This window comes from Branchiostoma belcheri, unplaced genomic scaffold (genome assembly GCF_001625305.1).
Source record: "Branchiostoma belcheri isolate BF01 breed outbred unplaced genomic scaffold, Haploidv18h27 scaffold12, whole genome shotgun sequence".
Classification (NCBI taxonomy): Eukaryota; Metazoa; Chordata; class Leptocardii; order Amphioxiformes; family Branchiostomatidae; genus Branchiostoma; species Branchiostoma belcheri.
Genome location: NW_017802602.1, coordinates 2,926,497 through 2,947,104, shown reverse-complemented (window position 1 = coordinate 2,947,104; position 20,608 = coordinate 2,926,497). Strand labels below are relative to the sequence as shown.

The 20,608-nt window shown below is 44.8% G+C and overlaps 1 protein-coding gene and 1 long non-coding RNA gene across 2 annotated transcripts in view; both read right to left on the bottom strand.

Moving 5' to 3' along the window:
* The window catches only part of LOC109462675 (IgGFc-binding protein-like), a 29,016-nt gene extending 11,137 nt beyond the window's left edge, over positions 1 to 17,879 (bottom strand). Inside the window, exons 1-27 of the mRNA XM_019759236.1 lie at positions 17,802 to 17,879; positions 17,609 to 17,617; positions 17,138 to 17,362; positions 16,715 to 16,773; positions 16,268 to 16,419; positions 15,677 to 15,823; positions 13,018 to 13,220; positions 12,529 to 12,709; positions 12,321 to 12,356; positions 11,882 to 12,016; positions 11,198 to 11,356; positions 10,490 to 10,501; positions 10,211 to 10,261; positions 9,474 to 9,706; positions 8,843 to 9,004; positions 8,426 to 8,547; positions 7,885 to 8,005; positions 7,242 to 7,410; positions 6,184 to 6,380; positions 5,429 to 5,507; positions 4,564 to 4,617; positions 3,904 to 4,136; positions 3,091 to 3,252; positions 2,319 to 2,440; positions 1,452 to 1,572; positions 941 to 1,109; positions 9 to 205 (exon numbers count right to left, since the gene is read on the bottom strand). Of these exons, the coding sequence (XP_019614795.1) occupies positions 9 to 205; positions 941 to 1,109; positions 1,452 to 1,572; positions 2,319 to 2,440; positions 3,091 to 3,252; positions 3,904 to 4,136; positions 4,564 to 4,617; positions 5,429 to 5,507; positions 6,184 to 6,380; positions 7,242 to 7,410; positions 7,885 to 8,005; positions 8,426 to 8,547; positions 8,843 to 9,004; positions 9,474 to 9,706; positions 10,211 to 10,261; positions 10,490 to 10,501; positions 11,198 to 11,356; positions 11,882 to 12,016; positions 12,321 to 12,356; positions 12,529 to 12,709; positions 13,018 to 13,220; positions 15,677 to 15,823; positions 16,268 to 16,419; positions 16,715 to 16,773; positions 17,138 to 17,362; positions 17,609 to 17,617; positions 17,802 to 17,879 (3,588 nt within the window). The remainder of the gene's footprint in view (positions 1 to 8; positions 206 to 940; positions 1,110 to 1,451; positions 1,573 to 2,318; positions 2,441 to 3,090; positions 3,253 to 3,903; positions 4,137 to 4,563; positions 4,618 to 5,428; positions 5,508 to 6,183; positions 6,381 to 7,241; positions 7,411 to 7,884; positions 8,006 to 8,425; positions 8,548 to 8,842; positions 9,005 to 9,473; positions 9,707 to 10,210; positions 10,262 to 10,489; positions 10,502 to 11,197; positions 11,357 to 11,881; positions 12,017 to 12,320; positions 12,357 to 12,528; positions 12,710 to 13,017; positions 13,221 to 15,676; positions 15,824 to 16,267; positions 16,420 to 16,714; positions 16,774 to 17,137; positions 17,363 to 17,608; positions 17,618 to 17,801) is intronic.
* LOC109462892 lies at positions 13,543 to 15,271 on the bottom strand. The gene is made up of 3 exons (XR_002139785.1): positions 15,230 to 15,271; positions 14,450 to 14,575; positions 13,543 to 13,684 (listed from the first exon to the last, which is right to left on the bottom strand). It is a non-coding gene; the product is annotated as an uncharacterized LOC109462892 (long non-coding RNA).
* Positions 17,880 to 20,608: the final 2,729 nt, after the last annotated feature.

Genomic DNA, 20,608 nt, shown 5'->3' with positions numbered 1-20,608 from the left:
CAGCAAACCTGGTAATAGTTCCCGTTGCTGGAGCACCCACAGCTGCTCCTCGGTACACAGACGGACCCGCTGAGGACGTAGCCCTGGTCACACACGCACGACTCAACACATATCCTGACGCAGGGCCGCGGGTTGGGCTCGGCACATGTCAGTGGGCAGGCAGAGCCGCACGGGTTGTAGCTGCTGTGTTCAGGGCACGGCATCGCTGCAAAGTGGTAGAAACAGAACACATAATATGAAGATTCGATGATCAAGACATTTGTCTTTGGTATTTTGTGATATCTTATTCTAATAAGCCATTTGTAGTGACTGCGCAGGACATAGCATCGCTGCAAAACGGTAGAAACACAATGCAGAATGCTGAGTGATTCAATGGTGAAGATAATACTGGCTGGACTTTGGGTTCTCGTTGGTAATTTGTAATATCTTATAAACGTTACATTTAGTAGGTTTTTCTTTCTTTTAACTCCATTTGAAACGCCTCAGATGTTTCATGATAACTAACACCTTACCTTTGTCATTCAAACATAACAACAAAGTCACTGTTGAATATATATAACAAATAAGGAAAGCCGCCGAATTCTTACAGGCATAAATTATGAGCGCTTCAATAACCTTTGTCAGATTTCATTGCCCTTTTTAAGTTCATTCATTCATTCACTCATTCACTCATTCGTTCATTCATTCATTCATTCATTCATTCATTCATTCATTCACTCATTTCAATTCCCTGCCAGCATAAATGTACTTACGGCGTAAGACACCAGCTAGAGTGAGATGGGTGATTCATGAACATTGTATAGGGGTGTATAGATACGTGAGTAAGGTTTCAATTTTCGTGCTGTAATTGATTCACATTTATCGCACAATCCGGTTACTATTTTTACTGTCTTTAAAGTTTCTCAATTCTTGAATAAGTTTTCAACGGTAATGTACTTACGGCATCGGTTTGCAGTCCTCCACCTCCCGGGCTTCCCCCCCGCCGCCGTGCAGTCGTCGCTGTAGGCCTCCAGATTCTCACATAACATGTCCTCATCCCCGCGGTAAGCCGCCATGTCGAACACGCAGGACTCGAAATACGTCGACGGGTTCAGCACTGAGGAACAGGCCTGAAAAAGGACGCCGCATTGGGTATCTTAGATTCAAAATCACTGAATGCATTTTTGGCGACACCTACGACATAATACTACGAGAGATGATTTAAGCATGTACTTATCCAGAACCGTGCCTATCTACTTTATGCCCGAAAGGGTTAGAAATAGGCTCAGGAACGCGATTGAGGATAGTATAGTCTCCGATCCAAGAACGTAGATTTGACTCATGCATTTGTATTACTATTCGGGACCGTGTCTGAGCATTGTTCTTGAAGAAGCACGGTTCCGAATACAGCACACCCTCCAACATCTTCTGCCAAATTGTCCTTAAGACTTAAGACGATCCCATACACTTACCCCGAATGGTCCATTTCGTTGCTGGAGAAGGCCGCACTTATCAGGCCGCCCGTACAGCTTTCTGTCTCCCGCGGTGATGTCGTTGGAGTCAAAGTTGTCTTGAGGTCTTGTATCGGGGCACCTGTCAGAAAAAAAATCTTTCAAAATGTCAAACTGCAGTGTGCAAAACCAAATGTTTTGTCGTGTCTTGTCAGTAAGACAAGCTCTTTGTAATAGCCACTTGCTAGTTGGGTTACCCTGGCTGTGAGGGTTGAACAGCCAAGCCAATAGATAAATAAACAGATAAAACATTCAGGATTATACGTCATGCCTCTCTTGACAATATCAGCAGCACTTGGCAGCCAATGAAGACAATTCTTAGGCTTTAAAACATGTAAGTCAGGATCATTAACCGACGGGGGTAGATATAGACTTCTGGTCACCTCCGACCCATTACTGACGTCACTTCCGCATAAAGTCACGTGAAAGACAGAATTGTGGGTCAGGTTCCCTGAAGATGGTCAATGATAGGTCGAACTCTGTGTTTTAACCTTCAGTTTGCTAAAGTATCTGTTAGCACCAAATCATTATAAAGAAGACAGAGTCGGTTCTTAGTGGCAAATGTGCAGATCTTGGCACATCGGCACCAAATCTGTCTGTGTCCTCATCAGTATTTGGACACAACTATTAACGATTATCCGAAAGGCCCGGTGGGCGTCACTGTCGTGTATAGTGCATTTCCAAAGGGCACAGCATCGGTTATGTTAGGGGGTCAAATCCGGAATCTCTTGGCTCCGAGTTGAAAGCTCCGACCATTACGCCACTCGATGCCACAGTAGCGGCAGGAGACGGTTTAATGAAGTTTCAAACATGATGTCGATCACTTACGTCTCATCATCAGGGGCGATCCAGCTGTTGCCGAACAGAAGGGAAGTGGAGGCGACCTGTCCTGTCGGCATGAGGTTGTCGTCGTTCGGTCGGCCGTTATAGTTTCCGCACATTCCGCTAACCTGTAGGGAGGAAGAGAAAGAGCTAGAATGTATTACAACTAAGGGTAGCCAAACATACTAGCCTCTACCAGGCTTCGGGAAGCAGCTGGAAAGAGTAGAAATTCACCAAATAGACGGATGATATGCCAGGAGAGTTGGTCCGCGCTAAGAGAACAGTTTGCCGCCCCCGATCTGTCCTCTAAGCCCGGACCAACCCTCCTGGCATATCATCTGTCTCTTTGGCCAATTTCTACTCTTTCCAGCTGCTTCCCGAAGCCTGGTAGAGAGGCTAAAAGATACAGCAGTTCAACAGCAATACCTCTTACTAAATTACATCGTGCAAGTTATCATATTCTAAATCTAATTCTCAGCCAATCATCAATGTGTTAGATCTTTATGAAGCAAGTTTTAAACTGTAATATCCAACACAATAAATTGGACTCATCCAAGTTTTTGACTTTTAGATAATGAAGATGTTAGTTCATATTTTGGCTTACAAGGACATTGTACAAGCTTTTAATGATATTAAATGTCCTTGATGTGATGTGTTCTGTGTTTACCTTGCCCTTGTACGCCGTAGGAAGCCTGACAATGACGCTGTGCCTCCCATCTTACATAATCTCGTCTATATGATCGAGCACATTCATGTACTTGCTATGATATAGCCGTACCTTGCTCTTGTACGCCGTAGGAAGCCTGACGATGACGCTGTGCCTCCCGTCGTACAGGACGGACAGACACTGGTCCGTCTGGATCAGCACGTGTTTCCCGCTCACGGAGATGGCGACCTTCCGGCCCAGGCACGCCGGCAGGCTGCGGCGGTACCCGTTCACCTAGTTAGAAATTGTAGGACAGTTTATGCATTGTAGTTTTACTGCCATACATTGTAACAATTGTCTAACGAATAAAGGCCTGCATCATCATCAGAACAAGGGGTCTCAAACCGAGGGCAATCTTAGGATAATCAAAACATGTATGGTTGTCTAACAATCATATTTCATCATCATATTGCCTAAGAAAAAGAAATCTCAAACCGAGTGCAATCTTGAGGTAGGCATGCATATGTACTGCAAAATGTATCTGTCTTGCTACAGAAAATGCTGTCTACAATCCTTGTTTGTGGTTGGTTCTGTCACAGCCTGCTTGAAAAAATTCTCCTGCACCAATGTCGCATGTCGACCTACCTACGACAGTGTGGCCGAACAGATACATTGAACAACGTCCGCCAAAAAGCAGTTACTCAAGCAACTGGATATGATTTTGAAAACGTCAGACGTTTCAGCTAGTATCCACTAGCTTTCGTCAGTGACTGAGGAAAGCTAGTGGATACTCAGTCACTGACGAAAGCTAGTGGATGCTAGCTGAAACTTCTGACGTTTTCAAAATCATATCCAGTTGCTTGAGTAACTGCTTTTTGGCGTATCGTATTACCTGGATGTCTAACCTTCATCGACGTATATAGAACAACGTAGTTTTCAACTCACCAGTACTTCCTTGCCCGTGCCGCTGCGGATCTGTATCTCGTAGTTGTGGACGTTCACCTCCACGTGGTCGCAGAAGGACACCCGCTGGCTCTTGCCGGGACGGTGGACGTTACGGACTGCCACCGTGAAGTCGGCGTGACGCACAAGGACGTACTTACACGTTCCCTGGAAGTCGTGGCGGCGGTTGTCGAACGTGATGTAGTGAGGATCGCCCCACGCCTTGCACTGACCCGCTGTGTGAAAACACAACACAATATGTATCTGTATCGGTATACCCGGTATAACCGCCCTTCGGCGTAACACACCAGCTTCGCAGGCACGCGGCGCGGCGGCAGCTACATGTAGCTATATATCACCGAACGACTTGTTACACTCAATCTTTGCACATTTGATGGCAGGAGTTGTTTAAAGCTTCTAGTGATGATGCCCCAACTGGGCTTGGTGGCAACGAGTTCCAGTCTACGATAGTTCTGGGGAAATACGAGCGCAATAGATATTGCAATCATATCTTATCTTAGTACATGTACGGCTTCAAAATCGTACGATGGCTTACAACTATATCTGAATGTGGTCCCTCCATGATACAAAATGATGAAAACTCGCCTTTTGTTTATGAATTTTAATAAGACGTAAACTATCATGGACACGAAAGCAACTTACGTCTGCCAGGACATCTGAGGTTACCCAGACACACGGGGTTGACAGGAGGCGGTTCTGAAAAATATATCATTATAACTTTAAACATCTGCCAATCTAATGATCATATGCACACTGTTTGAAAAAATATTTTATTTGTATATTGCTTTTGTTGTTATCAGTTTGCTGGCCTTGAATGTTAAGGTGCTTCGTACACGTATAGGGTTTGCGGGAAAGGGGAATTAGTAGTTCACTGTATTCTGCTGCTGCAGTAGCTCTGCATCCTGCAGCATCAATCAGTCTTTCTTCAGTTCTCTCCACTTTGTCCTGTTCATCGCGAGCCTCCTGAGCTCCTGGAGTTTTCTTTCTGACCGCAATGGTCCTAGTCCTCTTTCCTTGAGGTCTGCCCTCAGCAGACTTAGTAGGTTACTGCAGTGCCTTCCCTTTCTGGGTCTGTAAGTATTAGATCCTACCAGGGCGAAGGTCAAGGCTTGCTGTGCAGGTGTATCTGTCGGCATTCTTAGAATGTGTCCGAACATGGTCCATCTGGCACATTTCACTTTAGTTGACAACGGGCCTGTATTGCACAGTTTGTACAGTGCTTTGTTTGAGATTAGACTGTTTGGCCATCGATGTCCTGTGATTGTTCTTAGATGTTTCCGGTGGCAGGCATCTAGCTTGTCTATTGCTGTCTGTGGTGCTGCCCAACTGTTGCAGTTGTAGAGCATGATTGACACGCAGGTGGCATTGTACAGTTGCAGCTTCTTTTTTAATGGAATTTTTGATCGTCGAATCCATATTTTCCAGAGGGACTTAAACGCTATGTTGGGAATAAACCACCTTAAAGCTAAGTTTTAGCACACTTCAACAGTTTTCGTGCTACACTCACCTGTCACCCTCTCACACTTGATATTTTTGTTCGGCAGACAAGTACATCTCTCGTTTCCTGATGTCCAGACTTCATTTTTCTGGTAAAGTAAAAGGACAACATTTTTGGAAAGAGTGCTTGCAGGAAAGCGACGAAAAAAGCGTACCGAAGCTAAGAAGGCTAGCATCAAAACCACAACACAGCTGGTTTAAACGCAAAACATCAAGATAAGGCACCAAGAGCATGCCCCCGCTCACACATTAGGAAACGGCTCGCGCCTTTCGGAGCTCGCTGGTCCCTCAGACAGTGGGAAGAACCCATCCCACAACGCAAACTCCTGGCTACGGGCATGGTTAAACAAGGACAACAACAGCAACAACAAGAATTCGGAGATCTCATACCTCCATGAAATATATGAGTTTTTCTAAAGGTTTTTTTTACACAGTACACTACAGTACAGAACGAAATAACACAGGTTTTTTGTTTCAAACACACAGTAGCACCTTTGGCCTGGATATGGTCATGTAGGCTTTTCCCGTGGAAGAACCTCATTAATCAAAACCGGGTAGGCGCTGCCTCCACCCCGCACATCTGTTTTCCCTGCCACCCCGCACATCTGTTTTCCCGGAAGTTCTGCTGCAGTACCAAGGTCACACACACACACACACACACACACACACACACACACACATACACACACATACACACACACACAGACGCGCCAAAAACAATACCTCCATTTTTCCTGGAGGTTACAACATGAACATGTGCCAAACCTCATACAGGTTCCCGTCCTTCACGCATCCGCAGCTGCTCAACGGCACGCATCTTGCGCCACTGAGGACGTAGCCGGTATCACAGACGCAGGACTCCACGCAGTTCTTGGTGCAGGGCCTCGGGCCGGGATCCGCGCACGTGCGGGGACAGGGAGAGGCGCAGGCCGAGTAGCGGCTGTTAGCAGGGCACGGGACCGCTGGGGGGAAGAAGTGGATTTGGTTAATTAGTAGCTGTGAAGGCAAAACATTAAGCAACCTTATTAATTACATGATATGCAATTCAGTTTTAATTCGTCCTAGATCATATAGAGCCCATTATTACGCTTTTTGGCAACGACACAGTGGTGGGCCCAACGAGGTAACTCTTCCAATGTTTTCGATTGGATAATGCTTTTTGCAATTACCTAGCTGTATTTGATATAAATGATTTAGCTAAATATATAATACTATAAGTATTAAATTTGAAATATATATTACTATACGTTATTAAGTTTTTAGTCGGTGGGGTATCGCCAAGTAATACTATAAGTTCTAATAATGTTTTGTTTTTGTAGCATTGTCATAGGGATATGTACGCAACTGTGCTCGGTCATGCAAGACAGGAGCATGTGGAGACACCTTAGTGGCCGTGGATGAACTAAACTAAACGTACCACAGAAGCCAGGCCTCCTCCAATATTGGTTAAGTGTGTATTCGGTGAGGTATACATGTCGTTAAGTAATGCTATAAATTCTAATCATGTTGTGTTTTTGTAGCATCGTCACAGGTAACCGCCTCCCTCAACTTGGTCCCGCCCTAGAGGGAGGCCGAGGCGCACCAGGACCGACCAACTGTCCACCGACCTCCAGACTGCAGGACTAGACATCACCACCGCCTGGGAAGCAGCAAGAGACAGGCAGTCCTGGAGAGCCCTATGCAGAGGCGCTACGCCCCCAGTTCTGCGGGGCATGCGGAGCTGAGTGAGTGAGTGAGTGAGTGAGTGAGTGAGTGAGTGAGTGAGTGAGTGAGTGAGTGAGTGAGTGAGTGAGTGAGTGAGTGAGTCGTCACAGGGTACGTACCACAGAAGCCAGGCCTTCTCCACGGTTGCGGTTTCCCCCCTGCCGACACGCACGCGTCTGCGTACGCCTGCAGGTTCTGACACAGGACCACCTGTTCTCCCCGGAACGCAGCCAGATCAAACACACACGTATCCACGTACTCAGTAGGAGGCAGGAGGGCATTGCAGCTCTGGAGGATCGAGAGAAGGTTTGTCAGTAAATCAATGAGAAAGGGCTTGTACTAAGGGGTTGGTGTTGTGCCTGGTCTCCCCGGAACGCCGCCAGGTCAAACACGCAAGTCTCCACGTACTCAGTAGGAGGCAGGAGGGCATTGCAGCTCTGAAGGATTGAGAGACCGATAGGTTTGTCAGGAAATCAACGGGAAAAGGCTGATGCCGAAAATGAGATTTTAGCCATGGTGCCTTCAAGTTTTGAACAAACTTGAAAGAACCATGAGGAGATAATATGTAAGATAGAACCATATTACTAATTAATACATGGAGATCCTCATTTAGGAAAAGAAAGACATATTCGTTATGTGGCTATGTCGTCTTTGTCCCAAATAGCATCGGGCAATAACAAGGGGATTTATTAAGTGACTGATACATATGAAGTGAATTGGTCTATAGCTACTAGATTAGATAAAAAGTACAATGTAACATACGCGGAACGGTCCGTTCGAGGCTTTGAGGAGTCCACACTTGGTGGGATGCAGGTACGTTCCCCGGTCACCCGAACTGATGTCACCGGGTCCAAAATTGTCCTGCGGCCGCGTGTCAGGGCAGCTGGATTGGGAAGATTTTGCGAAAGGTTAATTTCGTACATTTCTACCTATAAAAATGTTTGAAAAACGTCCCTAAAGGCCAGCACCATAGATATTTGGATGCTATGATTCATCATTGCAACGTTTTTTAAAGTATGGGCGAAGACACTCTTAGTGTGTGTGGTGTGGGGGGGGGGAAGGTGCAAATTCGACAGGCCCTGCAGTCAATCGAGACGGGGGAAGGTACAGGCTTCCATGTAAATTTGAAGGAGTTACTTGAGTCGTGTGAACTAGGATCCAATCCTGCACGAAGACTTAATTCGAACAAACGTTTGATACATGTTCTTTGCAACTTATTTGTGTAGGGTTTAACTTATGAATTTCAAATCTATATACCGTTTGAAATCATCTGACTGAAGAATTAGATAACTTCGAGCCATACGTTCTGTCATCCGGAGCGATCCAGCTGTTGCCGAACAGAAGGGAAGTGGAGGCGACCTGTCCTGTCGGCATGAGGTTGTCGTCGTTCGGTCGGCCGTTGTAGTTTCCGCACATTCCGCTCAGCTGGAGCAGCAAATCACAGTAAAAATGACTGGATACATGTTTTGTATCTATTACATTGAATTTACTGCACTCACTTGGTGGCTTTATTCTGTGGTTATAGGGTTATACTGACAAGGCTTTATCACACCATATTCACCTCGGGGCGGGTCATTAATCCTTAAATAATAATAACTGCCTCTTGCAGCCTACCTTGCCCTTGTATGACTCTGGAACGCTGATCTGAACACGGTGGTTTCCGTACCTGGGGTCGTATTATAACTATGAATGATAACTGCGCCTTGTAGCTAGCCTATACCTTTCCCTTGTACGACTCCGGAACGGTGATCTGCACCCGGTGGTTCCCGTCGTACGTCAGTGTGAAGCAGTGGTCGGTCTGGACCTGCACGTTCAGCCCGCTGATGGAGATGGCGACCTTCCGGTTCAGGCAGGCTGGGAGGTTCCGCCGGCGTCCGTTCACCTGAGGAGAGATAGGCAATCCTTTACAGCTATAAATCCTTTACAAATGCTAATGGCAATGCGTCATAGGGGCACATTCCGATGGCTAGGGGTCGCCAGGGTCGATTGGTTGCTCTAATTCGCTCCCCAAAATCCTGCGCTGCCAATGGGTTAGAGCAATTTTTGGAGCAGGCTAAAGCTAATATATAACTTCGGGCGGGACTGCAGGTTATCACTAGGGCCGGCCAATTATGCAGCCGCATCATGGAATACTATGTACACATTCGCCAAACCATCCGGTTAAATACTTTCAGTTTATCTTAAATGCATTGTAAGCTACGTTGTACTCACCAGAACCTCTCTACCGCTCCCGCTGCAGATTTAAATCATTGGGGCAAATGTAGCTGCATAATAGAATGCTAAGAATGTGCATATTCGCCAGATGATTCGGTCAAAGATTTTCAATGCCTTGCGAGCTACGTTGTACTCACCAGGACCTCTCTACCGCTGCCGCTGCGGATTTCAATCTTGAACCCGTACACAGTCACCTCCACGTGGTCGCAGAAGGCCACCCGCTGGCTCTTGCCGGGACGGTGGACGTTACGAACTGCCACCGTGAAGTCGGCGTGACGCACCAGGACGTACTTACACGTTCCCTGGAAGTCGTGGCGGCGGTTGTCGAACGTGATGTAGTGAGGATCGCCCCACGCCTGGCACATGCCCACTGCAAGAAAAGGTAAGGAAAATACAGTGATGAATATAAGATGAGATTCTTTATTGACACAACAAAAAAGTACAGAGACTTTTGTATGGTCTTCTACAACTTAACTAAAGATCTAACAAAGCTAAATACATGTGTGAATAACGTTATCTTACGTACAGGGTATATGTATGATGTAACAATAAAGGTTAACTATTCTCTAACATGTGTTCTCTAAGATGGAAACATTCTTTAATGTATTTTCCTATTTGAACACTGTCAATAAGAGGCGAAGAAGGAATTTTATTGTTCTGCATAGGAGGGAACAGTTTCTATTTGATTCTACCAGAGAGAGGGCAGACTGGAACCAGACTAAACATGAAGGAGATAAAAGATTGTGGACTATTTCGATCGGCATTCATAATAGACACACACACACACACACACACACACACACACACACACACACACACACACACACGAATTATGGTAATATAGAGAAGAATAGATTCACAAAATGCAATATACCTTTTGGGCAGGTCAGCTGGCCCAGGCATAGGGAGTTGACAGGACCTGGTCCTGGTTATGTAAAAGATACACAATACTTTTAAACATTCATCCCATAACTAGGCCATCGTATCGAATGCAGAATTTTTTTAAAAATCAAATTAGGAAGCGGAAACACATTTTGAAGAAGCAAAAATATCTATATGGTTAAAAGGTGACATTGTCTTGGATTTTGAAAGCTTATGTTGTTATGGCAAAACACTTGGAAGAGTAGTGCAATAGAAATTCAAGTTTACATACCTTTAGGCCCACCTGAATCGTCAAGAGAAAATGACAAACATAATGAGATATTCAACATAATGTAATATTTTCATTCAATATTTTCTGGACTCAGATACTATGTCTTTATGGATACAATATTCAATGATGTGATGTTTAATGAATATCGAATGGGTATGTATGGTCGTATTCCGTCTTAACCAATGTTAGAGGTTAGAGCTCAATGTACGTTCGTGCAGTATATTGGGTTTGCCGAGTGTAGTGTTACTTCTCTCGTGAGTAACTATAATATGTAGCTATAATGTAATAATATATTCGGAAGCGTCTGGAAAGAGTAAAAATTGGCCAGATAGACAGATAACATACAAGGGCAGTTGGTCCATTAAGGATTACATTTGCTTCCTCCCTATGCGGACCGAGTCCCTTGGCATTTTATCTGTCTATTTGGCAAATTTCTACTCTTCCATATGTTTCCGAAGCCTGGTACGAGTAGAGGCTAATTGTGATGCACCTTTATCTTAACAGAACGCACCTCCTGTCGTGTTGTACACGGACATCTTCCTGCCCAGCTGTGTAGGCTTGTTACATCACACAGAACGACCTGTCACATTCATTTGCATACCTTCTAGCGCTGTTACCATCTCTCAATGAGAACGACCTGTCACATTCATTTGCATACCTGCTAGCGCTGTTACCATCTCTCAATGAAGTAGTATTTTAGCTACTTACCGGCTATTTTGTACACAGACAACAGCCATGTTCCTCCGCACTTCTCGCTAGGGTTCCCCCGGCAGACCTTGTTGCAGTACGAGTCTGGCACTTTGAACCTTACGATGTTCTGGAAGTTTTGATCGGTCCCACAGAAACACTGGTGCGAGTACTGTGTGCCTAACACAAACATTCGAATAAAATAAAAAGAATGTTATCATCTCTATTTCATGGTGTGAGTACTGTGTGCCTAAGACAAACATTCGAATAAAACAAAAAGAATGTTATCATCTCTATTTCATGGTGCGAGTACTGTGTGCCTAAGACAAACATTCGAATAAAATAAAAAGAATGTTATCATCTCTATTTCAATATTATGCAATTCAAAACACTATGCAATAGCATCTTTTTTCACGGAATATCATAACAGATTCCAACTAGAGTTCCACATCTAAAACATAACCTTCTCGGCGAAGGTAATTATACTTTCTTAGTCACAACCATACTTTTAGACAAGGAAGCAGACATACTCCACTTCTTCAAACATGTAGCTGATTGCTGATGGTATGTTTTGTAAGTAAAATTCTGTCACTTCTAACACAACATTGTATTTCAAGATCTATGTATTTTGTGTTGTCTATGTTGTCTATGGGCTCTGCCTGATTCAAACAATAAATAAATAAAACAACAGAGAATTCGCGTTACCTGCATAGCTGAACCCCCTGCTCTTACAATGGCTCACACATCTCGCTGTGGACTGCTGGGAGCTTGATTCGTAAGCATTCGGGAACCTGCGAGTAGGCGCGTCCCGGTAACAGCCCTTGTACTCCGGCTTCGAAACTGTGGCAACAGAAAAGGATTTTATGTAATCTACAAGCAGATTATGTGGGACAAGGAGGGTCTATATTGCTCAAATGGGGCGGCCAATTGCCACAGGTGGCCAATATAAACTCCCCTTGCCCTACAGAATCTGCTGGAAGACGAGTTTCTATATGATCTATGCAACAATGTTATCAAAATTCAGAAATACATCTGAGCTTGTAAAGTTTAAGAGATGAACAAGAAGGTTCTGTAATAACATTAACTTGGTCAAAGTCAATAATTTCCGTATTCTCGTTATCTTGCTCAAAGATTATTGGCTTACCTGGAGAACCTGTACATCCAGTAGTCACCCTATCTCCTGAAAGACCATGAAAATAATATATCAGAGGACGTAGACTATATAAACTACTAACGTCTACCAATCACATCTATGTTCGGTTTGCAGGTGATGAATTAGAATAGAAGCATAGCATAATAAACCTTTGAAATTTCAAATTAGAGTCTAAATCTATGATGATAAAGGAGCTTACCTGTTTGACAGATGAAGTACTGTTTTGAGCTGCAGGCCAGGTCGTTCCACTTGCCGCCCCTGCCTGCCCACAGATGCGCACAGTCCTCGTTCCCGAGGTTGTTGGGTTCTCCAGGATACCAGTTCCTGTAGCTGCAGCTGTCCAGTGGCACGCCGTCAGACCAATGCCAGCGTCCTTCGTGCTACAGAAGAACATCAGCAAGAACACTTTGACGCTAAAGAAATGCCCTAATTTTGGTACCGGTACCGACAAAATCCCAGCACAACAACACTCTTGTGATCCCTGACTCCCACACTGCATAAAAGCTTTACTACCATCAACAGTAGAACTTTGGAACAATCTACCGGACACAATCACTACGATTAGGGACAGACAGAAGTTTAAATGTGAAGTAATTTTTTCCTAAGCGCATAACTCTGACATCGTTCTGTCTACAGTCTAGGCAGTCCCGCCGACTGCTAATGCTGGGTGAGAGGAAGAATCACGTACATAGAGGTCATTCAGCCCGATCCAGTAGTTCTTGCTACTGTCCACCATCCTGCCGACCAGGGCGGCGATTTCAGCTGTTTTCAGGTCGGCCAGGCTACCTCCATTCTGTTCACACCGCTTCTGGGCCTCGGTGTACGTCTTGGCTTCATTGTAGACTCGGTAGTGTGTTCTGCCTCCTCCACCTCCTCCACCACCACCGCCGCCTCCTCCTCCTAGTAAGATTCATAAATTTGCAAAAAAAAGTAATCCCAAATCCATGAACATAGACAGTTGGGACCATATCCCTCTGCATCATAATGTGTAGCCCACACATTATGATGCAGAAAGATGTGGTCCCAACTGTAGGCTGTACGACTATATGTTCATGGACTTGGGAGGACTGTCCCTCCCATTATAAGCTTCTGACATTCTACAGCCCCACATTTTCTTTCACCTCGATCGACGATTCTATTAGGGGTCTAAGGTGCTGTGGAGATGGCCGTCATATCATACACATGTGTGGCACTGCCGTGTACCTTACCTGAAATCACGTAGACCGACATCCGCCATGTTCCTCCACAGATCTCTTTACTGTTCCCTTTGCACCGTTTGTTGCAGCCTCCTGAAGACCGCAGCCTGGCAAACTCCGCCGCCGTCCCACAGAAGCACTGACTTGCGTACTGTGTACCTGTAAGGTAGGTTACGGATATTATCACATGCATTAAAACACCATTCAGTTTTAGTAACGCTAAATCTAACGTCATATGACCATAAGACCTCAGTTTTGCGAACCACTGGTATTTTTCCAAACAGCCTATTTTCTGTGTGGATGAAGGTTAGACATCCAGGTGATGAAATACACAAGAGATTTGTTACTCAAGCAACTGGCGAGTTTTCACAAGACTATTTTCTGTTTCCCATGTCGTCCGTAAATCGATCCCGAGAGATTGCTAACAGCCCTGGACGGACGGACGGACAACGCTTCTTGTACCGAGGAGAACCTGGCATGCTCGTTTTAACGGTAGACGAGGCAAACATCAATGGCCGATCGATATCTGTGACTCTTAGACTTGTTATTGTTGTTAGCAAAGCCTTTTCAACTTGACAGGTTTTAGCAAGGCTGTGGCATTTGACCAATATTCTTCATTGGATCATCAATCTAAGTGCATATGTACATACTTATTGAAAGAATATGAACAAAACCTTCCTTCTTCTCTCGCACAATCCCCCAATGGAACGCCTTGCCTGGCCCGGTAGTTATGGCTCCCACCGTTGAGTCCTTCCGGGCCAAGCTGGAGGCCTGCCCGCCTTCCCCCCCCTAAAGTGCCCCATCAGGGGCTATATGGGGTGTGGCCGGGGCTCACATAACATCTTTGAGCCCCGGCAAAGTTGAAGAAGATGAAGAAAACAAGCCCTCACTGATCACCAGTGTCATCCTCATACAGACTCGTACCTGCGTAGGCGTACCCATTCCTCCGGCAGTGGGCCACACATACAGCTGTTGTCATGCTGTTGGAAGACGTTTGTGCATGTGGGAAAACTCGGTTTCTTTGGTCCACGTAACAGCCTTTGTAGCCTCCTGCAAATGTGAAAGAAAAAACAAACACACTCAGCAGACGTGTTTAAAGTTAAAACTTTTGATCCTACACAAAAAAATTCTCTCACCTAGAGTTTCGACCAGTCACTCTTCCTCAGTAGACTGACCCAGTGAAGCTTGTCACGTGGCTTCTTTGAAGTGTGACGTCAACACTGGGTCAAGCTTCACTGACGGTCAGTCTACTGAGGAAGACCAGAGTGACTGGTCGAAAGCTCTATGTGAGAGAATTTTTTGTGTTGGACCAAACGTTTTAACTTTACATGTAACTACCAACACAGATGAACTTTCATGATACACTCAGCAGACGTCTTGTTTGTGTCATTGTAAATGGTAAGGTTGCGAGCATCACCGTGGAACTACCACAATACAATACAGTTAGCTGGAAGATGAAACAGAACCACAACATACTGAAGATAAGTTAGCATAATCTATTACCCCTTGCGTTGCCACCACTAACTTCATAAGCTCTCTTCTTACGTTGATGGGTTGCGTAAATTCATTCTCATTCTATCTCAACCATACAGACTTCTTGATACCACTGTAAGGCAGATTATGCTTGCTTGCAGTGGTGTGAAGATTGTATAACCAGTCAAACAAACCTGGTTGGTACACAAGCAAACCATAACGAAAATGTACCTCGTCCACCCTCCTCAGATGACGATGAGCCTCCTCCTCCTCCTCCTCCTCCTCCTCCTCCTCCTCCACCTCCTAGTAAGATTCACAAATTTGCAAAATAAGGACGATTTGTTTTTTGCCTGTTTGTGTTTGTATATATGTTTGTTTGTTTGTTTGCTTGAGATTTTGTTTTTTATGGCGTACTCAAATGGATCCTCTGGCAGTTTTTCATTGAGGTCATGAGGAAAGAGATCAATCGGGATCAAACAAAATTCAACAACATACGGGTTACGCCAAAGACAGTTACGGAAACGCTACCTGAAATGTCCGACAGCTTCTGAAAGTTGGCAGTGCAAAGGACCAACAAACACAACTTTGCTTTCACCTCGAGGGCTCTATTTAAAGTTTTTGATGCTGTGGAGTTGACCGTCATATCATACACATGTATGGCACTGCCGTGTACCTTACCCGAAATCACGTAAACCGACATCCGCCATGTTCCTCCGCAGATCTCTTTACTGTTCCCTTTGCACCGTTTGTTGCAGCCCCCTGAAGACCGCAGCCTGGCAAACTCCGCCGCCGTCCCACAGAAGCACTGACTTGCGTACTGTGTTCCTGCAAGGTTAAGGACATTACCAAATATATTTTTTATGTATCAAATTTAACGTAACACTAAATCTAACGTAATATGAGCACAGGGGTGTTTTACCGGCCTCAGTTTTGTGAAGAATTGGTCTTTTTAAGTACAGGCGATTTTTCTAATTCTTGCCTTGTCCATTAAAATCCCGGGAGTGGACGACGCTTCTTTCACCGAGAAGATCCTAGAATGCTCGATACAATGGTAGAATTGGCAAATCAGGGGCTGTTATGTGGCTCTTAGACTTGTTCTTGTTGTTAGTAAAGCTTGTTTCAACTTGACAAGTTTTTGACATTTGACCATTATTCTTCATTGGATCATCAAACCCTGTGTAGATGCTTCTAGGACGAATGTGAACAAAATAAGCCCACATTGGTGATGACAAACATTTTGTGTGTTATGTTCGTACAACAGACCCGTACCTGCGTAGGCGTACCCATTCTTCCGGCAGTGGGCCACGCAAACAGCTGTTGTCATGCTGTTGGAAGACGTTTGTGCATGTGGGAACACTCGGTTTCTTTGGTCCACGTAACAGCCTTTGTAGCCTCCTGCAGATGTGAAAGAAAAAAACACACTCAGCAGACGTGTTTAAAGTTAAAACTTTTGTTGATCCAACACAAAAAATTTTCTCACCTAGAGTTTCGACCAGTCACTCTGGTCTTCCTCGGTAGACTGACCCAGTGAAGCTTGTCACGTGGCTTCTTTGAAGTGTGACGTCAACACTGGGCCAAGCTTCACTGACGGTCAGTCTACTGAGGAAGACCAGAGTGACTGGTCGAAAGCTCTAGGTGAGAGAATTTTATGTGTTGGACCAAACGTTTTAACTTTACACATGTAACTACCAGCACAGATGAACTTTCATGATACACTCAGCAGACGTCTTGTTTGTGTCATTGTAAATGGTAAGGTTGCGAGCACCACTGTTGAGCTACCAGTTATACAATACAGTTATACAATACTTGCCTCAACTAACTAGTTAGTTAGAACATGGAACAAAACCCCAACTACTGAAAGGAACATACTGAAGAAATTAGTTATTACCCACATTTTATTAAATTTAGTTATAACCAAATTAGTAATTAGCAACATTTATTACCCACCCCTATCCCCATGCGTTGCCACCACAAGTACAAGTGACATAAGCTCTCTTCTTAAGTTTTTCGGTTGCGTACGGGCGCGTCTTAAACATTCTTGATGCCACTGTAAGACAGTTTATGCTTGCTTGTGGCCATGTGAAACGGTTATATCTATCTAATGGTTGGAAAACAACGAAGCCATGAATGAACACGTACCTCGTCCACCCTCTTCAGATGATGACCTGTGGCTGCTATGACTGTGTTTGCCAGAATGATGGCTGCTGTGACTGTGTTTGCCAGAATGACGGTGGCTGCCATGTTCACCAGAATGATGATGGCTTCCGTGGCTATGTTTACCATGGCTTCCATGGCTGTGGCCATGGCTACTGTGGCTGTGGCCACCGGAATGATGGCTACTTCCACCTCCACCTTTTCCACCACCTTTACGCCAAGCCCAAATGGCCTGTGTGTATAATGCGTCGATGATGATAAGCCATCCAGGTTAAAAGATATCAAAGCAAGAGATACTGCTTATTCAAGCATCTGGATAGATATTTTGACTTTGAAAACGGCCAGGCGCAGGTAGCATCCACTGTCTTTCGACAGGCACTGAAATGCTTCAGGTATCGACAAAGGGTAGTGGACTCTCCCAGAAACGCCTGACCGTTCTAAAGTCTATCCAGTTACTTTGGCAACCTGTTTAATGGGAAAACATATTATCAAGTCATTTCTGACAATGTGTTTACGGCAAAACTAGGCAACTGTTAACTAAAATTAAAGCAAGGCGATTCTTATAGCATTGAAAAGGTAACATAAGATTTATGAAAAATCGTGATTATGATATAAAATCAGGTGTTTATAATGTGGTATAATTCCTCACCTCAGCCCGAAAATCCACGATAAGCATCAGGAGCAGCAGCACAAACGTCAGCCGCAAGGTGGCGCTCGAGGACGCCATGATGGGGAGGGGGGCGAACAGATCGATCTACAAGGTCACACCTGTTGGCATGGCAACAGTCGCGTCAACAAGCAGAATGATGTCATTCAAACACTCAGGTTCACAAATTACGAAAAAAAAGTAATTCACTTGCCTAGCATTATCATGCTTCAAGATTACTGATTGCGTAATTAATACTAGATAGATCTCTTTTAATTTAAATTCAGGGTTTCTGTGTTTTAATGTGGCGGTTTCAGAGTGTTCCAGAAAGCTGATATCATAACTGCTCAGATCACAGGCAATGACACTGCATGTTCAAATGGTCAACGATAAACCAATTGTTTGATTTAGAACTGCACTGTGGCGAGGATTACTGACAAAACGTAGCCTTAACCTTGTTGGGTGGCGAGTTTATTTTCTTTCGGTGAGCGACGAGAGTTATTCCGCGAAGGGACGATTTTGTGGCCGAGTCGGGGGCGCGAAACCTTCTCTCTGCGGCAAAACTCCCTCGGCGGCAAAACCGTCCCTCCGCGGAATAACTGTCGTCGCTCACCGAAAACAAAAGTAACACCGCCGCTCAACAAGTCTAGCCTCCACCAGGCCTTTCTACGGGAATACTGATCGTAGAATTCGACAAAAAAAGAGAGAATAAAATGAGCCAAGGGAGTCCGGCCGCGGGGAGGTAGTTTCTTTCCCTGCACGGCCAGTGAAACCTACAAGGCGGCCAAACTCTTCTGGCAAATATTCTCCTATATATAGCCAGCGTAGTTAGTCTGGTAGAGACTACAACAATCCTGCGAAGGAGGCTAGACAAAACGCCCATTTAATGAGATTGTTTGGTGTGTGCATGAACAAACCGCCTTTGTTAAAGACTGCATGACTAATCCTTTCCGTCTGACCCTTACCCACACCTTTCATTGTCTAGAGGTGACATTGAAAGCTATTGAGATCCAGAGCCTTTAGGGCATCGCATCTGTGTGTTACTCAGGCGAAAAGAGGGGCGGGGTGCGGTGTTCAAAGCTTACCACTTTTCATGTTTTAAACGCATCCAGTGCAACTTTAGGACTTGGAAACCTGATTTTTCAAATTCAAGATTCTATGTACACACTACGGTTAAGCAGCACTATCCCAATGTCTATAGACATACAAGAAGCAAAATTGTGATGAAAAATGGTTACTGAAAGGATCCAGGGATGATTTAGCTAGGGTACCACCCAGGAAATAATGGGCTCATCCTGGGACTTGCCTCTGCAGTTTTAAATGCCCAAAGTATAGAATACTGATTCAAATGTGCATGCCTCATTCGAAATATTTCCAGTCTTACCGCCATGAAGTTGCAGTGGATGCCTTTAAAGGCAACGACTGGTAGGTCGTTTAGGCCATGTTGATTTGATTATATGGATGACATCCGCGCGCGCATGAATTTTCGGCCGTTTCCAAAAAAAAAAGTTTTCAACCATACTGTAAATCATACAAAACAGTTGCAAAATGAACAAATTTATACCGTAAGTTGCAAAAAAATATTTGAAAACGATACCAATGTCGTAGAATGCCAAAATCAAACAAAAAAAGACGAAAATGTAAAGAAATGAATTTGAAGAGTAGATTATTCGCCAAACGATACTCTGTGCCCTTTGTTCAACCTTCATGACCACGTAGATTTCATAATGAAAGCTATTTTTTTTTGCAAAACTTTTTTTTATTCGCACGCGCGCATCAGTTTTGGGGTTCCCAGAGGATGTCATCCATATAATCAAATCAACATGGCCTTCCTACGTATGTTGTGCCGGGGCAGGTTGGGTTGGGTAAGGGTTGGGCACGTCGCTTTGAATTTGATTTCACTTGATTAGATTCACGAAATTCAGAAATCTTTTCGTGCGATCGAACCAGTTTTAGGGGTGTTTATAGACGATGTTATCCGCACAATCAAGACCGTGTGAATGTAGAATACACATGCACACACACACACACAAACACACACACACACACACACACACACACACACACACACACACATACACGCACACACACACAGACATACACACACGCACACGGACACGCACGCACACACACACACACACACACACACACACACACACACACACACACACACACACACACACACACACACACACACCTTCAGCTCTAGCCTGGTCTATCGTGATTTGGGCAGGCTCTCCTCGAGGCTGTAGGAGTTCCATGCCGCCTGGCCCAACTAGGTCCTCGGTAGGAATTTGCAGTTAATTAGGCCCGATTTACACGGGGCAAAAATATCATTTGGCCTGCGTCGACGTGCGACAGATTTTTTTACGCGTGTAAACAACCTCCGCCACCGACGTACGGCGCCCTTCGCTCCAACTTGCCCAACAACGATTAACTCCTGTGGTGTGCCTGACTGAGCCGGATACCAGGCTAAAATGTAAACGAAAATGCTAAAATGTATGTAGCATTATCTATTTTAAGCCTCCACTCTGTTTAACTAGCTGGCCTGGGAGCCATCCTAGTAAGTTTTTACCCTAGTAGTATATGTAGAAATCCAGCAGGATAACACCTAGCTTACTGTAATTAGACAACGAAATGCGTTTTTAACCTAGTCTATAGATAGTAGTCTGAGTGCCAGACTGTTTCCAAGGTCTACATAAGTCAGCTCCTCGGCTCCAGGGCCAACATGACCTCTAGGAAGTTATAGACAGAGTTCGACCCTGAGCCTAGCCTGGGTGCCAGACTGTTTCCAGTGCTTACACAGGCCA